The sequence below is a fragment of the Lineus longissimus genome, chromosome 7 (assembly GCF_910592395.1).
Source record: "Lineus longissimus chromosome 7, tnLinLong1.2, whole genome shotgun sequence".
Lineage (NCBI taxonomy): Eukaryota > Metazoa > Nemertea > Pilidiophora > Heteronemertea > Lineidae > Lineus > Lineus longissimus.
Genome location: NC_088314.1, coordinates 730,916 through 754,638, shown reverse-complemented (window position 1 = coordinate 754,638; position 23,723 = coordinate 730,916). Strand labels below are relative to the sequence as shown.

The following is a 23,723-nucleotide window of genomic DNA, read 5'->3' as shown; positions in this document are numbered from 1 at the left end:
CAAAAGGAAACCTGGATAAAAGGTTCCTCCTCTGCATGACAGAGCCCCAATTACCCATTCAAACGAGGAATGGATACCTCAGTTACATTCCGTCTATTTGTGGACATGTCATCCATGGCAGCATCAGCGGTATGAGTTACAGAAGGGGGAGCATCAGGCAGCCATTCTAGGAGATTTCAAACAATCCCCCAATCTGATCTATGACCAGCTGAAGTTCGACAAGACTGACAAGTATCAGGTACAAATTTGGGATCACTTGGCGGACATTCCTGTCAAATCTTTGAAGCATATCTCAGCATCAATCAAGCCTATCGTACAGGAATCGAGTGAAACCATGCCGAAAATATCGTAACATTGTCTACGTTTAGCTCATTGTTGGTGCGATTGTTGGCTGCATTGTTGGCTGCATTGTTGTCAAACGATTGTGTCTTGGACCGGATGTCGAAAGTTTGCGTCACAAAGGTGCCGCTGTTTCCAAAATAACACAGTTGTAGAGATCTTTCCCAGTTCGAGATGGGCTGGAAAATGTGTACATTTCTATGTGTTTGTGTATGGAAGATTTTGAGAAACCATCATGAAGTGGTCTCTAAATTGATTTCATCTCAAGTTGGCTATAGTATCACTGTACTACTTCTGTGTCAAAGTGCATCAATGTACATGAAAATGGGGAAGTTTGCTTGAAGCAGACGTCACCTTGAGATCTGCATCTTTGTATCTTGCATCGATTCTGATGGAATGTCTGCATGAATGGTCCATTCTCTGGTTATTCCACGAGGCAGGGTGCATCGCTCGGAGCTAAGTTTCACTTCATTGACTACAGGTGGTTTGGCGAGGTGCGATGTTGGTAAGCATTGGAGTTGGAGGGAAGTTTCAGGAATCAAGTGGCATTTGATATTTTCAGGGTCTCAGGCTTATATCTCTTGAAGTGCGTTTCAAAGGGTTACACATTGTAATCTGTCGGCCCTTGTTGGTCTGGAGTCATTATGGTCCCCATAGCATCCTGACTCCAGGGCTTGTGACACTTCGTACTTCACCAGCACTTCTGGGGAGTGGAACATGGTCAAAGCCTTTAGAGTCAACATGTATCGTCCCTTTCCTTTGCTTGCAGGCAAGCTGAAATACCTGATCAGGCATTTCAGACTTTAATGAGAACCTCAGGAAATGAGTAGACTAATGATACTTTTCCCTTTCTCTTTATAGTTATATGACCATCTGTGAATCATGTCCAACATATGGTATACATTACTATGAAGTAAAGGTGAGTTTTGGACCATGTCGATATCGTATGGGAATCCTCACACATTGTGCTGGGGTTTTGGCCAAAGAGTTATGAATATTGTGTTTTCATCGCTAACAGTGCCTGTGGGTATTATGCCAATGTTTTCATTTGTCTTGTTTTGGTATTGCCACCTAGTGGTACTCTACACATGTGCCACCTAGTGGTACTGTACACATGTGCCATCTAGTGGTACTGTGCACATGTACACATGTGCCATATGCCCCCTCCCTGTGTACCATGTCCTGTCCTCTCCCTCATGTATCCTTCACATGGAGGACACTTGACTGATACACCTAACAGGACTGTCCAGTGCCTGTATGTCCCAACAGTTGTCTATTGCCAAATAGGCAGAGAACAGTCACAATTCACAGCTTTCAATGACCCCCTCCTTTGTTCGTTTTGCTTGTTTGTCTGGTTGAGTTGTTTCATTATGGGAAATGGATGTGATTGTCTCAGTCAATGGGGAATAAATTGGCCTGCATGTGTACTTCACTTGGTGGGGCCTCAAACCTGATTGTGAAATTGATCACATATGTATATATGTATAATCTAGTGTGTCTGAGGGCAGACATTGATATGTCAACGTGTCTGACCCCATTAAAAACATTCTGCTGTTTATATTTTGCAGATTTTTGTCAAACTTGAAATTCCACGGCTAATAGTCACTTCATCCTTATGAAAGTCACAATATCTTCCAGCAGATTTCTTTTGAAAAGATGTTAATACTACACTTATTCTATGTTTTAGGACAAGAGTGGTTTGCCGTGGTGGTTGGGTCTGAGTTACAAGGGAATCTCACAGTATGACCACTGTGACAAGAAAGTCCCAAGACGAGTAAGATTTTCTACTGTTGCTCTTTGAAACCCTGTGTATTGATGTAATTTTACCCGCTATGAGAACTGAGCAGTATCCAGACCCCCTCTTCCACTCTGCTCAACCAAAGCACCATGACTTGTATTGACCATAGGTCTGCTGTGGAGACTTGGAGAGGAAGTCGGCTGTGACATGATGGTTGAGGTGATCAGGAGTGTGAGGGTTCTTCGCTGTTGTCTTCATTCTTTAGCAGCATCTTCCTTTATAGTATTCAACTCTTTCCTCCCCAGGTGTTTGCGTGGAAGCAGTTAGAAAATCTCTACTTCCGAGACAAGAAATTCTCAATAGAAGTGCATGACCCAAAACGGTATGTACAGACCTTAACTCTTGCCTGCCAACGCATAATGTAACATCTGCTTTGAAGGAGGTGTCTCTGTGTTCATTGGCTGCCTGCTAGCATGTGGCAGCCAATCAAATCCCTGTATGTTAATGCTTCACTGTCGAATGTGTGTATAGTAGTTATGTCTCTCCGAATCGTCGTCTAGTCTGCAAACCAAAGATGGCTGGAAAAAAGCAGGTAACTTTTCAATTCTTATTGTTTTGATTATTTTCATGGCTGTGGCTTATGATGGCGAGTTTTATTAAGAATCCTAATCCTTCTGTTTAACTTTCCTCATGGATCAGTTTCGTGTCATAACCATTTTAAGGACTGCACAATGCTCTAATAAAATGGGCCTAATACTACCATCTTCACATGCATTAATAGACTTCAATAAAAAGTGTCAGTTTTAACAAATCCATGACAAATTTGCGAAAACTATGACATTCTCCCCGATTGCTGACCAAATGTTTGAAAATGTCTTCAAATATTCAGTCCTTAAAAGTGGTTCTTAATCAATGCATAACTGCTTCTTCAATGTCTTAACTCAATCTCCTCATGTATGCTCGGTGATGTCAATACATACCTTTATGGACATGTCAATTTCCAATTGACAAAAGCTTCATTTTTATCGGGCGACCCTGTATACCCCAACTCTAATTAACCCAAGCATGCAGAGAATGTCATGTACAGGGAATACTTGACAAGGATTTCCTGATATCCTAATTAGCAAGTTGTGATTGGTGGCCCAGTTGATCATCCAGTGATTGCCTGACCAGGCTATTAACTGGCACATTTAGTTCTTTATCTGATGCTGTGTTGGTATTGTGATCTCTTCCTGGTCACTTTGAGGCATATGACGCGCCAGAATCAGACTATTGCTGAAATAGAACTGATAATTGTGGGGCAACTGTCCTGTCACAACTGCATGTTGATGTCAATGCTTTCTAACATTTTGTGTTAATCCTCCGATCTGTGGTATAAAGATAGAATGATTTTCTATGGGTCTTATATCAATAACCTGCTAAAGCATTTAGTATCGTGTGTATTATGATTAGCTGTGTCTTTATTGATATAAATGAGGACACAAGTTGCCTGCTGTAACTCAATTACCTTGGTATGTTGTTGCAGTAATGCTAATCTCTGGTTTCTGTGGTGACAGTGATCAGCTAGGAGGAGTCTACATAGGCTTGTATGGCCTTCACTAACACTGATGGGCTGGCGGGTGGGCTACCATATATACAAGGGGAATATGAGAGATAACACAAGCCATATATACAAGGGGAATATGAGAGATAACACAAGCCATATATACAAGGGGAATATGAGAGATAACACAAGCCATATATACAAGGGGAATATGAGAGATAACACAAGCCATATATACAAGGGGAATATGAGAGATAACACAAGCCATATATACAAGGGGAATTTGAGAGATAACACAAGCCATATATACAAGGGAATATGAGAGATAACACAAGCCATATATACAAGGGGAATATGAGAGATAACACAAGCCATATATACAAGGGGAATATGAGAGATAACACAAGCCATATATACAAGGGAATATGAGAGATAACACAAGCCATATATACAAGGGAATATGAGAGATAACACAAGCCATATACAGGGGAATATGAGAGATAACACAAGCGTCAAGATAAACGGATGGTCTTCTGCTTAATTGCAGTTTTTGCAATTAGTCCTCATTTCGTCTTACTTGGATGTCTCAAAGTGTCTTCGTTACATCCATAGCTTTGTCACATCCATGTCTCTGTTCAAACTCCCTCCGTCCTCTCCTAAACCTACTGTGTTCTAACCATTCCTAAGGCTTTGGTCTCGTCTGCTCTAAATGGCTCATTTATCTCGATTAATTACATCAGTCTTTCACTTGTTGACATTTTGTGACATCGATTCCAAAATAATATAAAATTTCTTCATTTAGCCATGTATAAGAAACCAGTAAAAATCAGTGATCTGTCGCGGTATTGGGTGAAGATTACTGAGGGATATCAACGAATCAAGTGAACTTTCCTGTGATTGTAACAACGCTATTAACATGTTTGTATAATATTCTAACTTCAGCCATCATGAGTCACAAATCAAACCATGTATCAGAGGCACCTTCTTTCAAAGCTCATGGCACCTTTTGGTGATCTGTTCTTCCAGTCGACCAGCCTACACCCCTACTTTCTCACAACGGTTCCTTCTGCTTTTGTGTCTTATTATAGCCAGAAGCTTCCATGTTTAAGTAATAGGGGTGTTAGGTTGTTCATCATGGCATTTAGGGTCCAACCACCCAAATCATTGCATGCTCATCTAATCGGTAACAAAACAACTAAATCAAGTGTTTTGGCGTGACTTGTCAATATAGTGCGCTCTTCTAATTTTGCTTGCTTCATTTCTTGAGAAGTTCAATGTTTGGACTTTAAATAGATTAGCTTCTTCTAGTACGATTATTGTAGAATATCAGTCTTTCTTGATCTCCGCAAAGAGACATTTTCATTTTTAGTTTGTCTAGTAATACAACATAGAATTTGCGTGGCCCTTTGCACTTGTGTTATTTTGATTTCCTTACCAACATGTCTGCAAGCTAGCTCAAAGATTTTTTTCTCATGTTCTTTAGATTTTTGTTTCGAATCATATCACACTGCTTGGATTCATTTTCATTGGCATGCTGGTTGTTACACCATCGCCATGTACAACAGAACAGTCACCAAGATGGTCCAGGGTTTGTGCTAGAATAGGACTCATTCCATGCCATGCTTGAATGAGGGTTGGTTGGTATGGAATGCTGACCAGTTTTTGATGCAAACTGCTACCTGCATGATCCTAAGGAATGTGACCTGGTCTGCAGTGATGTCTACTGACCATGAGTGCCCTGTCACTGCAGCATTGGGCTAAAAGAAAAAGGCCCATGGTGCTTACTCATGCTTTTGGTGGTAAAAGGTGTCATGGTCAGCTAGATTTTCACCAACCCTGTTTTAAAATGAAGAAAAAACGAAACCAGCAGACGTCGGCTTGTTATAAAAATTGGAAGCAGGTGCCTCAGTTTTAGAATGTGTGTTTGTTTTACCCTTGTTTAGTATAATCCACGCGTTGAGCAGTTTCAACTTGTATGAGGAAGCGATCCAAGAACCCCTGGAGGAGTTTGATGAACTTTCTGATGCGATATCAGACCCAACCACACAGTAAGTACGGGGTTAATATTCATTGGCAAGCTCCTGGTGTGTGCTTTGGTCCTTGTGGTGACATCTAGTGCCAGAGAAGTGAACTGAGGAAGCTGCGTATCAAATTGTGTTTGAAATGATTGCTGTAGTTTCAATGTGGGCAAAATTTGCTAGAAAATGTTCATCCTAGCCAGACACGTTGTTGAGGGCGATGTTTCCCAAACTTGTCACTCAGTCAGGACAATCTTCACTCAGTTCAGTTCTTCTGGTCTCATGTTTCTCAGCTGTGTTTTCTACCATTTCCTTTGCATGACTTCTCTATCACATGATGAAGAGTAGATTGGTTTAATTGCAGTTTTGTGTGCATCATGTCTTGCTTTTGAAATTGAATTGTATTATGATAACTGTATTTCAGTTCGAACAAACGATTTATGTATTTGAGTTCAATCAAAGAAATATCGGATCTTACTGAACTTTTTCTTATTTTTATAATCAAAATATGTGTAAATGCTTTGTAGTCTATGAATATGGTCTATCACGTTCTGGTGATGGATCGGCCGTCAAAGCCACATATCTATGCAGGTTGTGTTTAATTCTCTGCAGTTTGAAAAGTGTTTCTGGTTTCATTTCCTCAGTTTCTAGTGTGGTACTTCACTCCCAGCTTTTAGTGAGACAACCTACATGTATGCTTCAGTTTCACGTGTGACTTGCTGAGTGCAATCATTTCACATTTGAAGAATTTCACTTTTCGTTGGAATTTCACTTTTCGCCTAACCAGAAAAAGACCCTGCCCCTGTGGATTCCCTTCGTGGGGTAATGGCATACTGTCTCTCCAGACCTTGAGGTGGTGTCCAGATCTTGTGGTGTGGCCATCTAATCACCCTGGTTTAGGTTTGAGTGGAATTGTCTTGTAATACAAGTGTCAGTCTCTGTTGTCTGATCATTTGAATATGATAGAAAAACTGTTAATGGAAGAGTTTTCAGCTTTGCTAACTTTTATGTCGACTAACCACGTCTTCTGTTGCAGTGTTGTACATTTGAGTTTATAGACTTTTAAAACCATGATGAGTGTGAAACCATGATGAGTGTGAAACCATATAAAGTAGAATCAGTGTTCGAATAGGGTTATGGGCAAGATGAATGTCTTCAGACTTCCTCTTCACACAGTGTTCAAGATTTCAGTTTTATTTTTTCAGAGTGTCAGTGAGTCGACGAACGTTTGGTCCTAGTAATGTTAACGTCTATGCCTGGTTTACGAGCACAGCAGCACTGACGAAATGTATCTGGTCAATGGCGGTCAGCCAACATCAGTTTTACTTAGATAGGAAACAAAGCAAGGTAAGAGAAAAACAGCTGCATTGGAAGGGGATTCAGTCCCAGCGAACCCCTGTCCATTGCTTCCTATTCACACACTAGAGAATTGTTTGCAGAACACAATGGAAAGCTTTCCCATTTGACATCATAATAAGATTAAAATGTTGTGTTCATATTCTGGTTGAAGTGTGTGGCATGTTTTTGAGGAATGAAGTCAATCTTGTTACACTTGCTGTGCTCATTATCCCCATTAATTACCACAAGCCAAACTGGTCCTCATTGTCAAAGATTGATTGATTGGTCCATTGAGTAAATTCCCTCAACCATATAATCCTTGTGTCCAAGCTTGTTACTCATACAGCTTAATTGCTGCTAGTGTTTGTGTACACTCCACCTGTAAACAGATGATCTTGTCACCTTTTGTGAGGAGCAAGAGGAGACAGTGACCTTGACATTGAGGATCTGACCTTCTCAATGTCAGACCACAAGAGAGGGGGTGTTAGGATAGATTGATCATAATCGGACCAGCTCTCCTCTTGGGAACATCAATAATATTCCATTTCCACCCCACACATTGTGCTTGTTGGCCAGCTGGTCTTTCATCTTGTGGTGTGAACATTGAATAGGCTTCTCACACAGTCCGTGGACAAGTTGTGTTTCTGCTTGCCTACGCTCCCTCACTTGTTTATGATGATGTGGCCCAGGCCTCATCGGCGTTTCCCCTCTTTTAAAAGGGTAAGAAGGGTAAGATTCTGTACTTAGCTGATATCATGTTTTTCCCTCAAAACTTGTTTCAACCTGAAAAATTAGCGACATAAAAGGTTAAGACGACATCCAGAGCCTCAGTACCAGTTTGTTCATCTTTTCCTCTTCCATTGCAGATCCAGCTGCCTGCCGTGCGCTCAATGAGTGAGATAGCTGCTGACCTCTCACAGTCGACGCCCTCCCTCCACAGCTCGGCCGCCTCTGATAACATCAGTCTCGGCAGCACCCAGAGCCTCTCCATCTCCAACTGTTCTAAACTTGAGCGTAAGTACTCGCAGCGTAAGTAACCCTTCTACCTTCTCCTGCTTGTTGTACCTCTGGCTCCAAGTTGGATTAGGTGTGGATGTGTTCAGCTGGTGAATCTTGAAGTATAGTAGAGCAAGGAGAATGACTGCATGTACTCTTCCTGACTGTGTTCATGTGTGTCAATCTTCATCTTGACTTGCGGCACCTTGTCATGTTTGATCTCACCGTGACATCGATATTGTTTCCAGTGCCGCCAGAAGAGGCCGCCGAATACGCCGCGGCCAAGAAGGAGATGTTTGAAGCGTTGAAAGCCCGTAAGGCGGCGCTAGAGGAGAAGTTGAAGAAGAAGACGGAAGAACTCCGAGCATTATGCATCAACGAAGGGGTAAGTGTCGTAATCAGCTTGAATGTTTCCTTACAAGGGTATCCATTCATCTAAAGTATCCCATCCAAGTGGGCTTTTAATAGACTCCCCTTGTGTTGTCGCCCCAACACATGACAAGAAAGACTCTCAATATTCTCACTACTTTCAGGAGCTGACTGGCGAACTGCCGATCGAGACTCCTCTCGTTCCTGGTGAAGAGCTGCCCAAGTTCAGGAAGAGGGTTGGCACAGCATTTACGTTATCACCCAAAATAGTCTCAGGCGATCATCAAACGGAGGTAAGCAGGTTTAAGTACCCTTGAACAAGACACTTAACTAATAATTGCTTTGATGAGGTGTTGAACCTACGTTCCCTGCTGTCTGTGCAAGGACAGTTGTATCTGTCTTCAGTTTTGTAAACGTAGATAACTTTGCCTGAAATGAATCTGTTTCCATTCTTACAGGAGGAGGAAGAGATAGGTAAACTGGAACTCGAGTATGAACTCCAGAAACAGATCAGTAGTGCTGCTCACAAACTCGCTCAGGATAAACGCATGTCAAAGAAGGTGCGCAAGCAGAGGAAGGAGGCTTATATGAAATCATCTCTTAAGGTAAGTGCTTGCGTTATCTTAACCAGAACTCTTGGGTAGATGTTGGCTGGAGTCACGGTGTTTGAAAGAGAGGCGGAAATCTGTTCAACCATGGTGTGAATCCGGTATGAGCAGTGACGTTTCCTGGCCTCCACTCTTCTTCAAATAAGAGATATCAACTATGGTTTAACAAACTATCTTGGTTGACTTCTGACTCGGAACGATTGCTAACTTGATTCCCTCCTTGATTTTCAGTTGAAAGAATTGGAAAAGAAACTGAACGATCTCCGACGGAATATTGGTCGTGCTGCTCTCACCGCCCATTCGTCAGTTGATGGTAAGTAAAGGTCGGCGTAGATATAGCTGCTTGTACCTTCTGCTTGAAGCATGTTGTGTGAACAGTCGTCACGGGACTAACGTGTGGAAAGAGTGCCGTCAACTCAACTAACGGTTTGAAGTTCAGACACAAATCGTTGTGAAGTCACGACACAAATCATGAAGAACCTGCCCAGAAATCATGGAATGACTCGTTGTGGCAAAGTTGTCGAGAATTGCCCGAGTCTGGAGACGTGTTTGTCTTGTCCTGTTCAAGTTCATAGACTGATTAGATTCCTCCTTGCTCTGATGAGATCAGCCTCACCCCATAGACAAGGCTCGGAACTGTTCTGATGGTCTGAGGCAAACTGCTGTGACTTACTGCTCTTGTCCTGGGGTCGATTCTGATCTGATGGGAGCAGTGGCTGAATCAAATCACTCTCTTTCTTGTGTAGGTTCAATGGAAAAGTCACTGTCAATGTCAATGTGGATCTAGTGAATGAACGTTTGGATCAAATGAATGGACTTGTGCAATACTGCCAATTAGATTGGCTGGACTTTACTGGTGCATTTTTGGAAATTTTGGACTGGTTTGAACTGTGCATTACTCAAAAAGACCCCCCATGTTTTGGTGGTCGTGTACTAAAGGCATGGTCCTGCGTGATTTCTTTCAGATCTTGATAGTGTTGATGATAGTTTGGGACTGACCACGGACAGTGGTAAGTGGGTCACGGAGCATGGCCTGCCACCTGGTGTTTGCATGGATGTTGTTTATCAGACAGTGTTCACAGACCTGGCGTGTGAAGTCATCTCTTGGTTCTTGGCAAAAGCTTTTTTCCCCATTTGGTTGAGGAAAAAGTCCTGAAATTTCTCATCAAAAGATACTTAATATTATAACCTTACTTTCACTGGAAGAACTATTCCTACATAAATATTGAAAAAATAATTCAAGTTTGTTTAAACTTTCTGTCAATTCTCATGCCAGATCTTGTCACTGTGTCAGAGAACTCAACTCTGAGGTGATTTGTCTCTACTCCAACTGCTGACACTCCGAGCTAAAAAATCTCGCATGTGACTAAATATATAATCCCCTCATGGTCTGTCGCTAATGTATAATAGACACTCCCTTATCCCTGTTTTAACCAATTCATGAAAGCCTTGTTGACCAGTTCCAATGCTGCCCCTCTCTAACCTCATTGTGCGGTGAACTGTTTGGACTAATCCTTTGGCCAGTTTTGTCTTTGCATGACAAAACAGGTGTCTAATAACAACATGGAAGATGAAGGCTTCTGATTAAACTAACATGAGGGTGACTGTGGATGAGGTTAACAATTGGATATTTGCATAAAGAAATGTGATTTGGTCAAAGTTAGAAAATCTTCCCCCAGCCTTCCCACCTCCAGATGGCAGCACTGTGTCGCTTTTAATGTTGTCTCTCTCTGTGACTGTAGACGCTGTTAGAGTCATATCTGTGGTAGCCACTTTGTATTGACTATTGTGAAGGCTCAACTCCGTAGCCATATTAGAAACATGCTTGGGCCAGCTGTATGTATTGCTTCCTTATCCCCCACTTCCAAGTGGTTGAAGATAGTATGCACTTGTTGTGCTGAAGAAATGTTATGATTTTGAAAGGTACATTGTGTGTGTGTGAAGTTGTTGTCGGTAAATGATGTATGAGATATAGTTCTGGTCAGAAGTAACATGCATTCACACAATGCATTGAATGTTTACTTGTGGACAGTACTGTACCCTGTGATGCCCTTTATGCCTGTTAATGTTGTGATTGTGCTGTGGTATTAAGTCAGTGAGATCGCTCCAAGGAAATTGTACATAAATCTTGATCTTGGTATCTTGTGTCTTCCTTTTATAGAGCATTTTATTGGCCGTATTTGTATCATGTGTACATTTTATGGAGACTTGGTGTATTTTTTTAGAATTGGAATAGATTTTGTTGTTGTTGAGTATCAGTATGTCGATCATGAACAATGGAATGTGAACGTCCGGCTGACCGATATGGTCACTGGGACAAACTTTATTTGCAATCATTTCTCAGTCTTGACTCTGCAATGATGTCAAAAGTGTATGCTCAATGCGTGTTAGACCGGCTGTATGCTTGATCATGACTGCACCAGTGAATCAGAGAGTTGTCTTCCCACAACAATAAATGGAGATATTTTGTGAAAAGCTTTTTGTGGATTTCTCTGTTGTTGAGGTGTGAATGTGAGTTGAGTGTCCGAGACTGAGTTGAGTGTCCGAGACTGATGTCAGCTGGTTCTGTCTCCTTATCTCCTGACGTCTCAAGCATGCGTTAAACAGCATGATGCCTTTGAAATGTTTGAAAGCCTGGCCCTACGACTGTCCCAAGCGAACAGAAAGGACACCAACCCAGATCTCTATCCCTATTTACTGTCACTCACTTTGGACACAACCCCCTTGATTTCATAAACATGATCTTATCTGACATGGGTTAGATCTGAACAAACATGTAAGAATGCCCCCACGATGACTCCTTGACTCAAGAGAAGAGGATGGAATTGCCATGTGGAGTCACCCAGCCTAGACGGAATGTCAGTCAGGCTTGCAGTGAATTTGGCCTGGTTCCCCTTGAGCTGAATAGCTTAGAGAGTGGCTCAGTCACAGTGAATGTTCCTGAGGACCTGTTTGTGAGGTCAAGGTGTCTGGTCATGACTGGACATACTGCACCAGTGATGACCAAAAAAAATGCTTTGGGTGGCAATGTGTTAACCCCTGCTATGGCAAAACGTCCAAACCCAGCATGATCATCATCTGTTGTGTACATATCAAGACCATTGTACCAAGCTTATATACTAGCAAAGCATGGAGCATCATTCAAGAGTTGAGCATGAAGCATGAAAATGCCTCCTTCCCGATCAGAACAGTTATAGTAAGCTTCCTTATTGTTACAAGATTACATGAGAGCAGTGGCTTCATGCATTTAGACAGAATCAAGTTCAAATGAACAACTTCCTCAATGCCCTTGTCTAGGGTGAACCCAAGTTGAAAGCCAACATGATGTAAACAGAACCTGTTCATTCTCTTTCTTTCTCTCCACAGAATCCGATGCCATATCCCAGAACTCCGGCTCCCCTGCTGTGCATAAGAAGCTGCTGCTGAACAGTCATGAGAATACAAAGGTCAAGGTCATATTTACGCCTGAAGTAGTTGTTTGTATTGGTTAGAAAACGTGCATCCTAAACATTCACGTCTGTCCTGATGACAGCCTTTAACGCTGTAATGAAATCACCTCCTGCTGTCACCCATGCAGTACAGATAAACATCTCCATAGATGTCAATAGAGAGGTTTCCAGGTCGGTCAAACTGAGTGTTGACCCCTTCTGGAACAAACATCAGTGTCCTTCATAGAGAGCCAAACCTGTGTTGTGCTTAGGTGGAACGGGGGAGAGACTGATAAATGTCTAGTCAGTCATTCATTGTAGGTGTTCTCATTACAGGGAGTCTGTCACTGTCTGCTTTACAGGAAGTGACTAGGTTGGGACAGTGATGTCCTTGAGACAAAGGTGTCCCACTGGCAGGTGTGTCTACTCAAGGCATGTCGCACCTAGGAAGAGGAACCTAATTGTTTGCAATGCATGGTTAAGCACAACATATGTCAACCTTTCATTGGTGGCCTAGTGTTTATGAGGGCAGAACAATGATCTGTCATGCCTGACTCAATTGAGTCAAATGGTGTCATGGTCATTTGGACTTCTTTTGTTTGTCCCTTCAGCATGGTAGGTGATGACATCACTGTATTAGTTTCCTAATCTAGGTTAACAGTGTCTGGTGACACACATAAGTATGAGAACTATGTCTTTGTTTCCTTAGAAGAAAAGACAGAGTAGGTTGAGTTTATTTGTTTGTTTTGTCATGCACCAATCATCAATACTTACACTGGTTCATGGTTTGTATGACAACATGTAAAACCATGATGCATGTGGAGTCAGTTTTATGGTCAACATAAGATTTGCTCTGATTCCTCTTGAAGTATTCTTCACTTGACATCGATCCTGTTATCATCATTTGTTGATAGCTCATCACCCGATGACAAATGTGGTCAGAATTTCCCTCTTAATTCGGAATTGGATATCAAATTTTAGGGCACAGCCCTGAGAAAGGTTTTGAGCAAAACTGGTGATGTAGAGATTTGCTGGTGAGTTCTGCTACAAGTCATGCACTGTGCCACATGATGTCTAGACATGATCATCACCTTCACATTTCACCTCCAGGTGGCGCAATCCAAGGAATTAGGCAGTGTGCCTCTGTCATCTTCTTCCCTCTATGACGATTGGATTCTATCAATTTGAGGGCTCAGTGTACTGATCTCATTTCCCGCATTCTCTAATGTTATGTTCCTTCCTCAGGTTGAGATTGTGGAGCTCCAGCGACCTAACATGCTGTCCAATGAACACGCACCATCAACGGGGTCATCGCTGTGTTCACTATCGGAGAATATTTCACCGCAAAGTCCATCGAAACAGCAGTCGAGAGACTCGAGCCCTAGTCCAAGCAGGTAAGAATCTATCCAAAGGAAATCAGGGGTTGTTTGCTCCTCCGGCCCTGCTCACACACGTCTTAGACATTTCTCTGATTGGTTGAAGTACAGATAGCGTTATAAATGTTTATTGCATCATAATGATCTAACTTGTCATGTCTGTTGCAGGAGCCACAGTGGACAGACAGGATACATGCCCAGTTCAATCTACACGACACGCACCCAGTATCGCAATCAAATGTACCCGACATTCAGTACGAGGCAGTCAGTAACGAGTAACCAATCAGATTATGATAACATGAGTTACAAAGGATCAAAAGGTGAACTCAGCCAGGAGGATTATAATGTGTATAACATCTCAACCAACCGTACGTCTCGTTATGACAGTGAGGATAGTTTACAAATGACTCGTATCGAGCCGTATGTCACGCCAGAAAACCCGGAGAGGACTGATTATCGCTATGTGTGTAGTGATGAACGGTTACGTACTCTACCTCGCGATCGCCATGGGAGTTTAGATGCTACGTATCGACGGACAAATTCTAATTCTAGTATGGACCAAAAATACGGAAGTTTAGAACGTAATTTTAGTTACAGTGGTCAGACTGCGTTTATGGCTGAGCAACCTGAGTACCAGGCTGGACAGTATGAGGTGGATCATACACCGGCCGATTCTGAATCTGATCTGCTTTCTGAGCGAGAGCGCCCTCTAGGTGATCACGAACATTGGTATGAAACTCAGGAAAGTGGTGTGAATACGGATAATGTGCCACCAGAATACTCGGACCGAGATCGGCCACCCGAATATGAGTCGTCACGAGCTCAGTTTTATATTGCGGAAAACGCGCCTGAGTATGGTCAAGGGGACGATCATACTCCCCAGGAAGACAATCCTATTCCCCACCCGTACGTGGGACAGAATATCGGTCAGTTCCCTCAAGGTCAAACTTTTACGACAGTGCATCAGTATCCGAGCTATAAGGAGGAGTCAAAACCATTTGAAATGTCTGACTTTTATAAATATAGTGAAAAGTTACGCCGACAGCGTAGTATAGAACGCCAGCATATAGAGCCACCACGACGGGCTAAATCACCGGCACCAAGTCACTGCTCCTCGAGTTCATCAGAACGAGCTTTTGTGCCGCATTACGCTCACTCTGTGCCTGTGATGCGAAAAGACACACTCAGTCCTCAGCCGGATTATGCTTATACTGGTTCAGGGACGGGACCGCGGGGTATGTGCGTACCCATCGAGGAACAATACCAGTGTGGAGCACCCTCTCCTGGGCCTATACTGACTCCTAGCCCACAGTTGGCACATGTTGCCCCAAGCCCGCAAATACAAATGGCACATATTCCTCCGAGCCCGCAAATGACTCATCGTGCAGGTAGCCCAGGACCGTATATGGCAGGGCCGCCTGGTCGCGCATCGCCATACCAGTCGCCTACACCTCAGCGATCGCAGCGTCTCTACCAGTCGCCAGTCCCCATGAAGTGCGAGGCCGTGAAGGACCCAAGTGACCTGAAGAGGTTAGTATGATCTCTCCATGACGGTTTGTACTTAGCCTTGACCCCCGTAGTCATGACGATGGTTTCCATGGATCACCAGCCTTAGCAAATAGACATGGTGGTGCCGGATGGAGGGATTTCATCTCTTGGTTACTGTAACTCTTGTGTAGAGAGATGAGACATTGATAACCACTGAGTCAGATATGGACAGTAAAGAAGTTGTTGCCATCGACAATGTGTTTATGGAGCAACTGACTTTACCAACTCTCGAACCTCCCAAAATTCTCAATTTGAAAGCAATTTCAGAATGAATTGAAATAAAAAAGCCTGAAATGTTTGCCAGGGTATTGACCAAAGTTCTATTTATCGTGGGTTTGACATTCAGACAACTTCACCATCTCCACTTGTCTCTCCTGCACAAAAGTTGCCGCCTTGCCGAAGGTTTTGGTTCAGATAGTGTACATAGGTGGTGCAACTTTTAACGTCTGTTTCGGGACTTTGGTGATAACATTTGCACATAACATTATTTGTTGCTTGCTTGCCGACTAACCACCAGTTGCCTGTGAAATACCCCCAATCCTTCAGCTCTTCACGACCCATAGTAGACACTGTAGCCACAAACACTCCTGGTCATTACATCCATGAGGAACAGCTTGGACACAACTTGCTGTAGAACCAAAAGCTTCTTTTTCCAAAATTATTTGTCAATAGAATGTATTGATGGTCTTCTGAACGAGCTTCTCTTAAGATGTAACTAACTTCCAGATCTGCTTCAACTGCAAAATAAGTGTGAATTGTGTACACATCGCTGAGCTCTATGAAATGTGTCAATCATAAAACCAGTAGCCTTGATGTTGTGAAAATTCTATAGAAAATAAGCCAGTGATTGAAATCGTTCAGTCAGAAAATCCATTATTGTTGAAGTGTGGGAGTTGTTATTTATGAGTTATGTAACAGTAAAACACATGGGGAAAGCTTCAATTCCTTACTAAACACTCCATGTTATGGCCATGCTTTCTGTTTGTATTCTCCCCTGGCACTAGTGGACTCTTCCCCTCACTTTCTGTTTGTAATGGTCTTGTCATTGTTTCGTTGGGAAGGGTCCACGTTCACATGCCTGTTGTAGGGGTGTTTTGTATTGCCCGGCAGCTTCTGTGACTTCGGGGTTAAACTGTAATTCGTCCCAGCAAGGGCTCAAATAGCATCATAAAAATGGACCAAGAAACCAATCGAACCTTGAGAAAGTGCTGTTTGAGAGCTTCTCGGTTGAATAGTCATGTCAATGGGTTTTGCTTCAGGATAATTTCTGTATAACCCACTTGGCAATGAAGACACCATCAGACCCACCATTTCATGGAAGCTCCTTGCAACTGTTCAGTTATGTTTTGTTTGTTTGACGTATACTGCTCATGTTCACAGTGCATCATGTTATCTGTTTAACCCTCTCTCAATGTGCTCAGGCAAGAGAGCCATTGCTGATGACGTCAACACACAAAAATCCGCCATCTTGACAGTCAAGTTAAGTCATTGGCCAATGATGAGCACATACGCACATGGTGAAGTTCATTGTGGTTACATGAGCCGTGATCCACACATGGCTCACTTTGTTGTTGACATCAGCATGGTCGATTGCCAGTCGACATCACAGCACAACCTCCACACTGAGTCCATTTTACCCGTCACTAAAATCCCCACCCTTTAAAAGGGCCAAAGTCAGCAAGCTGGATTTGGAAAATTGCAATTATGTAGTGTCGGCAGAGGTACAATTATGCACGAAAACTGGAATGGTTCTTTTCAATTACTTGTTAAATTTCTATATCTAACTGTGTTGAATGCATGGGTAGGGCCATTTTTATTGGTGCATCAGTGCATTATTGTCTCGCTTCCTCTGAAAACTTTTTATGCATTGGATTCATATTTCTGCGTACATACCGATTGAGGTAGTGTACTGATACTAGTGGGTCTGGATAAGAACCTAGATAAAGATATTGTAAACTTCATAGAGTCAAATGTGTTTCAATAATCGGTCACTTTCATGCTGACTATATGCAGCAAAATGCTATGCCTGACTTAAATTCTCTATTCTTTTATCATATGTTTCTCTGAGAGCAAAAGAGGAATTCAGGGCTGTTTTATCTCGTTTATATCAGCTTTTACAGTACTTTCATTGGCAAGGCAAGACAGCATTTTCTATATCAGGTGAATCATATTGATAAGCTATTTTGAATTCTCCCTAAAATGATTGAAACATGTCAATCGTGTGTTAAGTTGCTATGCAAGTAGAAAAATGTACAATGTATAAACTGAAGTAGTTACATGTGTTTATAATGCTAGAAATGAAAACGTCATTTTCATCCGAAAAATAGATTATTTTATGAAAATGTTCTTGGTTTAGGTTTATATGAATTGTTCTCAAATGAAAACAAGCTGAGCTTTGATAGAGGATGAGAGTCGTTGAATAACTTGCTGTGAAGAAAATGTTGTGAGAATTCGGTCAGACAATTAATGGGGAGTCCAGCCTTCATCAAGTCTCTCCTCCACTTTGGGGACTTCGTTATAAGGGCACTCTGTACTGAGATGTTATCAGATGAGCAGTCCCGATTTCTTGGTCAGAGAACCTGAATGAGCCAGTTTGAGTTTGGTGGGAGCCTTGACTTGCTTAACCTCATTAGACAGCAGATACTGACAAATGTGTCCTGTCATTTTATCAAATCTTGTCACTTCACTCAGTGACTTGCCAAAACTGCTTTTTATTTGAAAGATTATGTATTTGCACGATTTTGTGTATTGCTTTTTATAATGCAAGGAATATAGCCATGAGATGTAGTTAGTGTATAAAGAAGATGCATAAGAGGTATTGTCAGGTTGTCAATGTTTATAAGAGATGAATGTAAGCCACATTTTGAATAAAAATGCATATGATGGAGATTTGGTGTTCGTTAGGATTTCCCGTCAGCCAGTTTGGAGAGCAGTGGTGCATGATGGGAGCGGAGGTGTTCTCTGATGTTGGCACATTGAACATATGTTGGAAGAATCTGCTGCAGGAGGCTTAAGAATGTCATTTTTAAAGGGGGACTATGGGCAGGAACTAGGGCCTAGGGGCCACATGACTAATATGCACAGTTGGGGGTGGTTTTGAGATAGCAGTGACACCTGGTGGTCACTTTATCCAACTTAATGTCCCCCACCTTGCTTCTGCGTGTAGTCTCCCTTTAAGACATGATTGGTTCCAAGAAGTGTCACAAGGGTAGATCATCGGAGCAGATCTGAACATGATACCTACACAAATGGATTCACATCACAGTTGACACTTATGAGCCGTGACAAGTTGCTCATGATAACCAAAAGATGGCAGTACCATGAATGCTTTGCCGTAGCTGCATCGTATCTTAGTCTTTTCTACAACACGGAATGACGGAGGCAAGTTTTTGTGATGTCTTTGCATGAGCTGCATGGACATGCTGCTGATTCTTGGAGAGTTTCTGTTGGTGGGAATCACATCAAGAGGGAGGTTGTGGTTAATGTGCAGCTTGGGTGAAGTAGGAAAGATTTCCGACTTTGCCATTCAAATACTATTAATTCATGGGATATGTGTTACAGTGGGACTTTCGTGCCATTTCTAAAATTGACTTAATACCGCTCACTCACTCTTGTTTGGGGCCACAGAGGGAGCCAGACTACAGAAGAAACGTGTTGATCATGTTATCATCAGATGTATCGATACCCCCTCCTCTCTCTATGTGGTTCCTACTCTTAACTTTAGCCATTAATTCTCAGAAAGAGACATCATTGTTACCCTCATCATTTGTTTTTCATTCTTTTCCATGATATTTTACTCCTTGTTCATCAATCCTTGTCATCATCCCTTTATCTCTTCACAAAGAAAGCATGTGCGTTTGGGTAAATGTTGTAGTGTTGAGAGTAAGTTGAATACAAGATAACTGGTGTTATGATTTTCCGTCTTGAAAGATGAAATACAAATGATACACGTTTTGTAAATTCTTTTTTACCTTGCTTTTAGATAGACGTTGTTTTTATCTTAATTCTATGTAAAATAACTGATGTTAGAACATTTTGTATCTTTTTAATTTTCTGCTATCATTTCATTCTGTACGCCTTTACTTTTGAATAGAATGAAATGAGGAACCTTGAAACTAATACTGGTACATATAATTTTCTGTGACTTTCTATGAAAATGTACATGTAGCTAGGAGTGGTAGTGTGGGGGGATCTAATTTTAACATCTTTGATGATGATATGTTGATATCTTATTCATATCTCATCTCACTCCACCACGTACAAGTCACACAGGGGCTGATGACATACAATTGATAAATCACGCAGAATTGCACCATATCACTTTTGCCTGAGTACAAGTTGCTTCGTTATTGCAATATTATGTTTTCAAAATCCCTATGTTTGTCACATGGTGCATGCTGCTTGCAATAGTGATGGTTCTAATTACCCAAATACCATCCATAGAAGTCTTTTATCTGTGTAAAATGCTTTTAGATGATTGCATGAAGATGTTGTGGTCACATGTTGCATGCTGCCCTCAGAGTCTGTCCTGTAAGGATTTCCTCATTGTGTCCTTTATGCCAAGCCAGGCCAAAGTCAGGGATTACTTCTTTGCTAGAGTTGGCACGTTCACAAGATGGGTTGGAAGGACTATAATACATCTCAAAGAAAAGATTAGTGCGTAGCAGGTATATACAGCAGCTGATGTGAGATGCGTGATGCACCAAGGCATGATACTGAAAGACAGCACTGTATAAAAGGTTCATGTGTGGTATATACATTCTTTTAGCTATTGATTGAAATCTTTGCCTCCAAAATGAAAAATAGAGGTTTTGAAGTTGTTGAAGAACAAAGTTTAGCAGTCTATGTTTGCTGGGCTTACAGTTGAGTCGATGCTTGGCGGGCCTACAGTTGACTTGAACAATAGAGGTGCAGGCCCCGCACCTCTGTGTGTTAAGACCATTGATTTGCGTATGTGCCTTGTTGAGGTTTTGATTGTGATGTTTCTCATTGTGGTTGACAGGTATCCCGAAAGGCTCATGTCGCCTCAAATGTATACTCTCTTCAGGAGGTGGGTACATGTTTTATTTCAAATCATATTTAACCATTAAACACGCCATGATTCGTGGCAGAGTTATATCTTCAATCACAAAGTTATAACCTTTAATCACATCACACCCTATCTGACCACGGGAGGTGTCATTCATGACTCTTCCTCAAATATTCTTCACGTCCCAAAAAATGCACAAAGATGCCATAAACTATGGAAAAATCCTATAAATTGATGAATATCGAAGAACCAGTGACGTTACATGGTCAGCGTCTCTGTGTCCCTGCATATATGACCAGGAAAAGTGAGAGCTACTCCTTCAGTCCAAAGACTTTGTGATGGAAGATATGACCTCTTTTCTTAATATTGTAAACATTGGGCTTCTGTAGACTCTATATAAGACAGTGAGCACCTCATGTTGAGATGTCTGTGTAACATACATTGACAGTGTAATTGTGTACATTGACAGTATAGTTGTGTACTTTGACAGTGTAGTTGTGTACATTGACAGTATAGTTGTGTACTTTGACAGTGCAGTTGTGTACATTGACAGTGTAGTTGTGTACTTTGACAGTGTAGTTGTGTACATTGACAGTGCAGTTGTGTACATTGACAGTGCAGTTGTGTACTTTGACAGTGTAGTTGTGTACATTGACAGTGCAGTTGTGTACATTGACAATGTAGTTGTGTAGGTGTCACTATCTTCATCAGGTTTGGGTGAACCGTATTGGAGGTGATGTTGGTGCCCTCAATATTTTGGGAAATTCTTGACTTAAAGACATTTTTTCTTGAAATGGTATAACTTGTGTGTGACATCTCAAATCGTTGGATGTTTTCTTCTAACCATGAGCCGGTCATTATTGTCTTTGTTATAGGACCTGTTGCCATGCTTGAGAAAAGCTTGTCAAGGGGGGGGTTGTAGTCACAGTGTTCCCTGAGGTCAGATTGTGAGACACCATAATGATTAATGGCCGATCCATGAACTCTAAAAAGTTTACCATTCTCGTTTATTGGGTCAACCTAGATGGTAGTTCAATCTCATTTGCAGCAGACTACCATGTTGTAAATAACTCATCATGTTTCTAACCCTGTGATATTTTGCCTAACCTGGTTTATTTCTTGCACAATCTTGGTCTTGTAAGTATGCAAAGCATGTTGAATGAAGATAGTGTAGTCCAATTCAGTGCATTCTCAGCTTAGTTTTATGTAACTTTGCCATACATTGTAGCATTGTGAACTTAGTTATGATAGCCCACTGTTTTAATCCCTTTTATCAAGTACCGGTATCAATTTTTGTTGGATTCCTTTTCAAAATCTAAATTGAAATTTTCTTGCAAGTCACTTCACTTGAAGTTGCCTGCATAAATTTGCATTAAATCCATTTTGATTTCATCACAAAACGAAAGCATGAGTAGTGATGAGGGCATTGTGGAAAATGTTAGAAACTCAATTGTTGTGTTTTTATGTCTTCAGGTGCCTATCGGATAAGTTTCATGATCTGAGTATGAACAGCAGCTTCGGCCCGGACCCGACTGGCGATAATCTGGCGGATAAGTTCAGCGAAGAAATGCTGGCATGGTACGATGACCAGGGAGGTCAGGACCCGAAAAATGCCAGCTTTGTATGACCTTGAAGTTGTATGACCTTGAAGTTGTATGACTTGAAGTTGTATGACCTTGAAGTTGTATGACCTTGAAGTTGTATGACCTTGAAGTTGTATGACCTTGAGAGGGTGCGACCTTGAACTTTGTGCATACTTGAGATGGTGTGACCTTGAAATATGTGATGTAACCTCAACAGACGATTGGAGATGTCTGAATTTTTTGTAAGAATTCAAAAACTGCGCAGGCATGCATGTGACTATGCAACAATGGTGCCATTCTTTAGGTTTTGTAGAAATCACTTTCTAAATTGAGACAGAACTGAAATCAGCTTAGTGTACATTATCATGCGTTTATGTGCTTTCTAGAGCCAGTGATATGTTGCCAGTGCAAATCCCATGCAGATTACTGAACTACACCCTACTCACCTGGAGTCCCTTCACGTCTTGGTACCTTGGGAGGGGGGGGGGGGATTATTGATGCGTTTTGTTTGTATGTTGTACATACATAGCTGTCAAATTATCTTTGAGATATATCCAGTAAACATGTTTCGTTTGTAATAAACCATTTTTATTCAAAGTAGTCTGTCGGGTTTATTTTGTCACATCCTGTTTACAGCCAGTTATGGCCAAAGGACAGTGCCACACATGCCAATGTTTATTATCTGCTGCTTACGGTCACTCTTGGCAAAAGGATCCTCTCTACAAGGTTCAACATCACGATGAAAAGGTCTGTGGAGACCTACATGAAGGATTTCACTCCAGTAAAAGTTTTCTCTGAGATCGATAGTTCTCAACCATCGCCAAGTGCTCACATTGATCTGGTCTCCATGACAGGTTGTTCCCCCAATAGACTGGTGAGCAGAGCTCTCGAACTGATCTGTCTTCAAGATGAGTTGTCCCCAAATTAACGATTGCCCAGAGCTAGCACTGATGCTCAACTTCAAGATGGGTTGTTCCCCCATCAAACCATCGCCCAGGGCTAGCACTGATCTATCTCAAAGATGGAATGTTCCCCCAATAGACTGGTGCCCAGCAGAGCTCTCAAACGGATCTGTCTTCAAGATGGGTTGTTCCCCCACTAAACCATCGCCCAGAGCTAGCACTGATGCTTGTCTTCAAGATAGAATGTTACCTCCATGCACTGTTGCTTAGAGCTAGCACTGATGCTTGTCTTCAAGATAGGTTGTTCCTCCAATGCACTGTTGCTTAGTGCTAGCACTGATGCTTGTCTTCAAGATAGGTTGTTCCCCCAATGCGCTGTTGCTTAGTGCTAGCACTAATATGTCTTCAGGAGGTGTAATACCCCAAATACACCATCGCCCAGAGCAAGCACTGATCTGTCTTCATGATAGTTTTTAGTATACTTGAATTCATTGTAGTGGTCACAGTCTATGCTTTGAGATAACATCGGTGTTTGCGACCGGACATGTTCCACGCAGCACTCCTCAGAATCCCCCAGTTGATGACTTTAAATATCACTATCTAACCTTGGCCAACAAGAAGCTGGCCAGCAGTAAGTACCACAGAGCCAAAAAGTATGAAGAAAATGAATAAATGCTGCACCCTAAGTACTTGTCCCAGCTGATTGCGAGTGCTCTGTACGTGATAGTATCTGCTTTTTAAGGTGGCGTTGAGTTATAGGCCGACCATCAACATCAAGCTAACATTATGAAGCAAGTGGAATACTAGTCTGCAATCAGCATGCATTTTCTGCCCGTCGTGGTTGTGACAGTATCTGCAATCTCATAAGGTCTGGTTGTGACAGCATATGCTGTATTATCAGGTCTGGT

The 23,723-nt window shown here is 41.9% G+C and overlaps 1 protein-coding gene across 9 annotated transcripts in view; it reads left to right on the top strand.

Moving 5' to 3' along the window:
• Positions 1 to 22,510, top strand: part of LOC135490726 (FERM domain-containing protein 4B-like) — a 43,876-nt gene extending 21,366 nt beyond the window's left edge. For 3 of the 9 annotated variants that reach the window (XM_064776136.1, XM_064776128.1, XM_064776137.1), the window contains exons 9-24: positions 1,201 to 1,258; positions 2,027 to 2,113; positions 2,383 to 2,459; positions 5,564 to 5,668; positions 6,844 to 6,985; positions 7,843 to 8,005; positions 8,221 to 8,357; positions 8,506 to 8,634; positions 8,800 to 8,946; positions 9,181 to 9,262; positions 9,915 to 9,959; positions 12,316 to 12,395; positions 13,623 to 13,771; positions 13,922 to 15,283; positions 20,304 to 20,351; positions 21,804 to 22,510. In XM_064776136.1, coding sequence (XP_064632206.1) covers positions 1,201 to 1,258; positions 2,027 to 2,113; positions 2,383 to 2,459; positions 5,564 to 5,668; positions 6,844 to 6,985; positions 7,843 to 8,005; positions 8,221 to 8,357; positions 8,506 to 8,634; positions 8,800 to 8,946; positions 9,181 to 9,262; positions 9,915 to 9,959; positions 12,316 to 12,395; positions 13,623 to 13,771; positions 13,922 to 15,283; positions 20,304 to 20,351; positions 21,804 to 21,957 — 2,965 coding nt within the window. In that variant the 3' untranslated portion in view covers positions 21,958 to 22,510. The remainder of the gene's footprint in view (positions 1 to 1,200; positions 1,259 to 2,026; positions 2,114 to 2,382; positions 2,460 to 5,563; positions 5,669 to 6,843; positions 6,986 to 7,842; positions 8,006 to 8,220; positions 8,358 to 8,505; positions 8,635 to 8,799; positions 8,947 to 9,180; positions 9,263 to 9,914; positions 9,960 to 12,315; positions 12,396 to 13,622; positions 13,772 to 13,921; positions 15,284 to 20,303; positions 20,352 to 21,803) is intronic. The other 6 variants (XM_064776129.1, XM_064776130.1, XM_064776131.1 and 3 more) reach the window with 6 other exon arrangements.
• Positions 22,511 to 23,723: the final 1,213 nt, after the last annotated feature.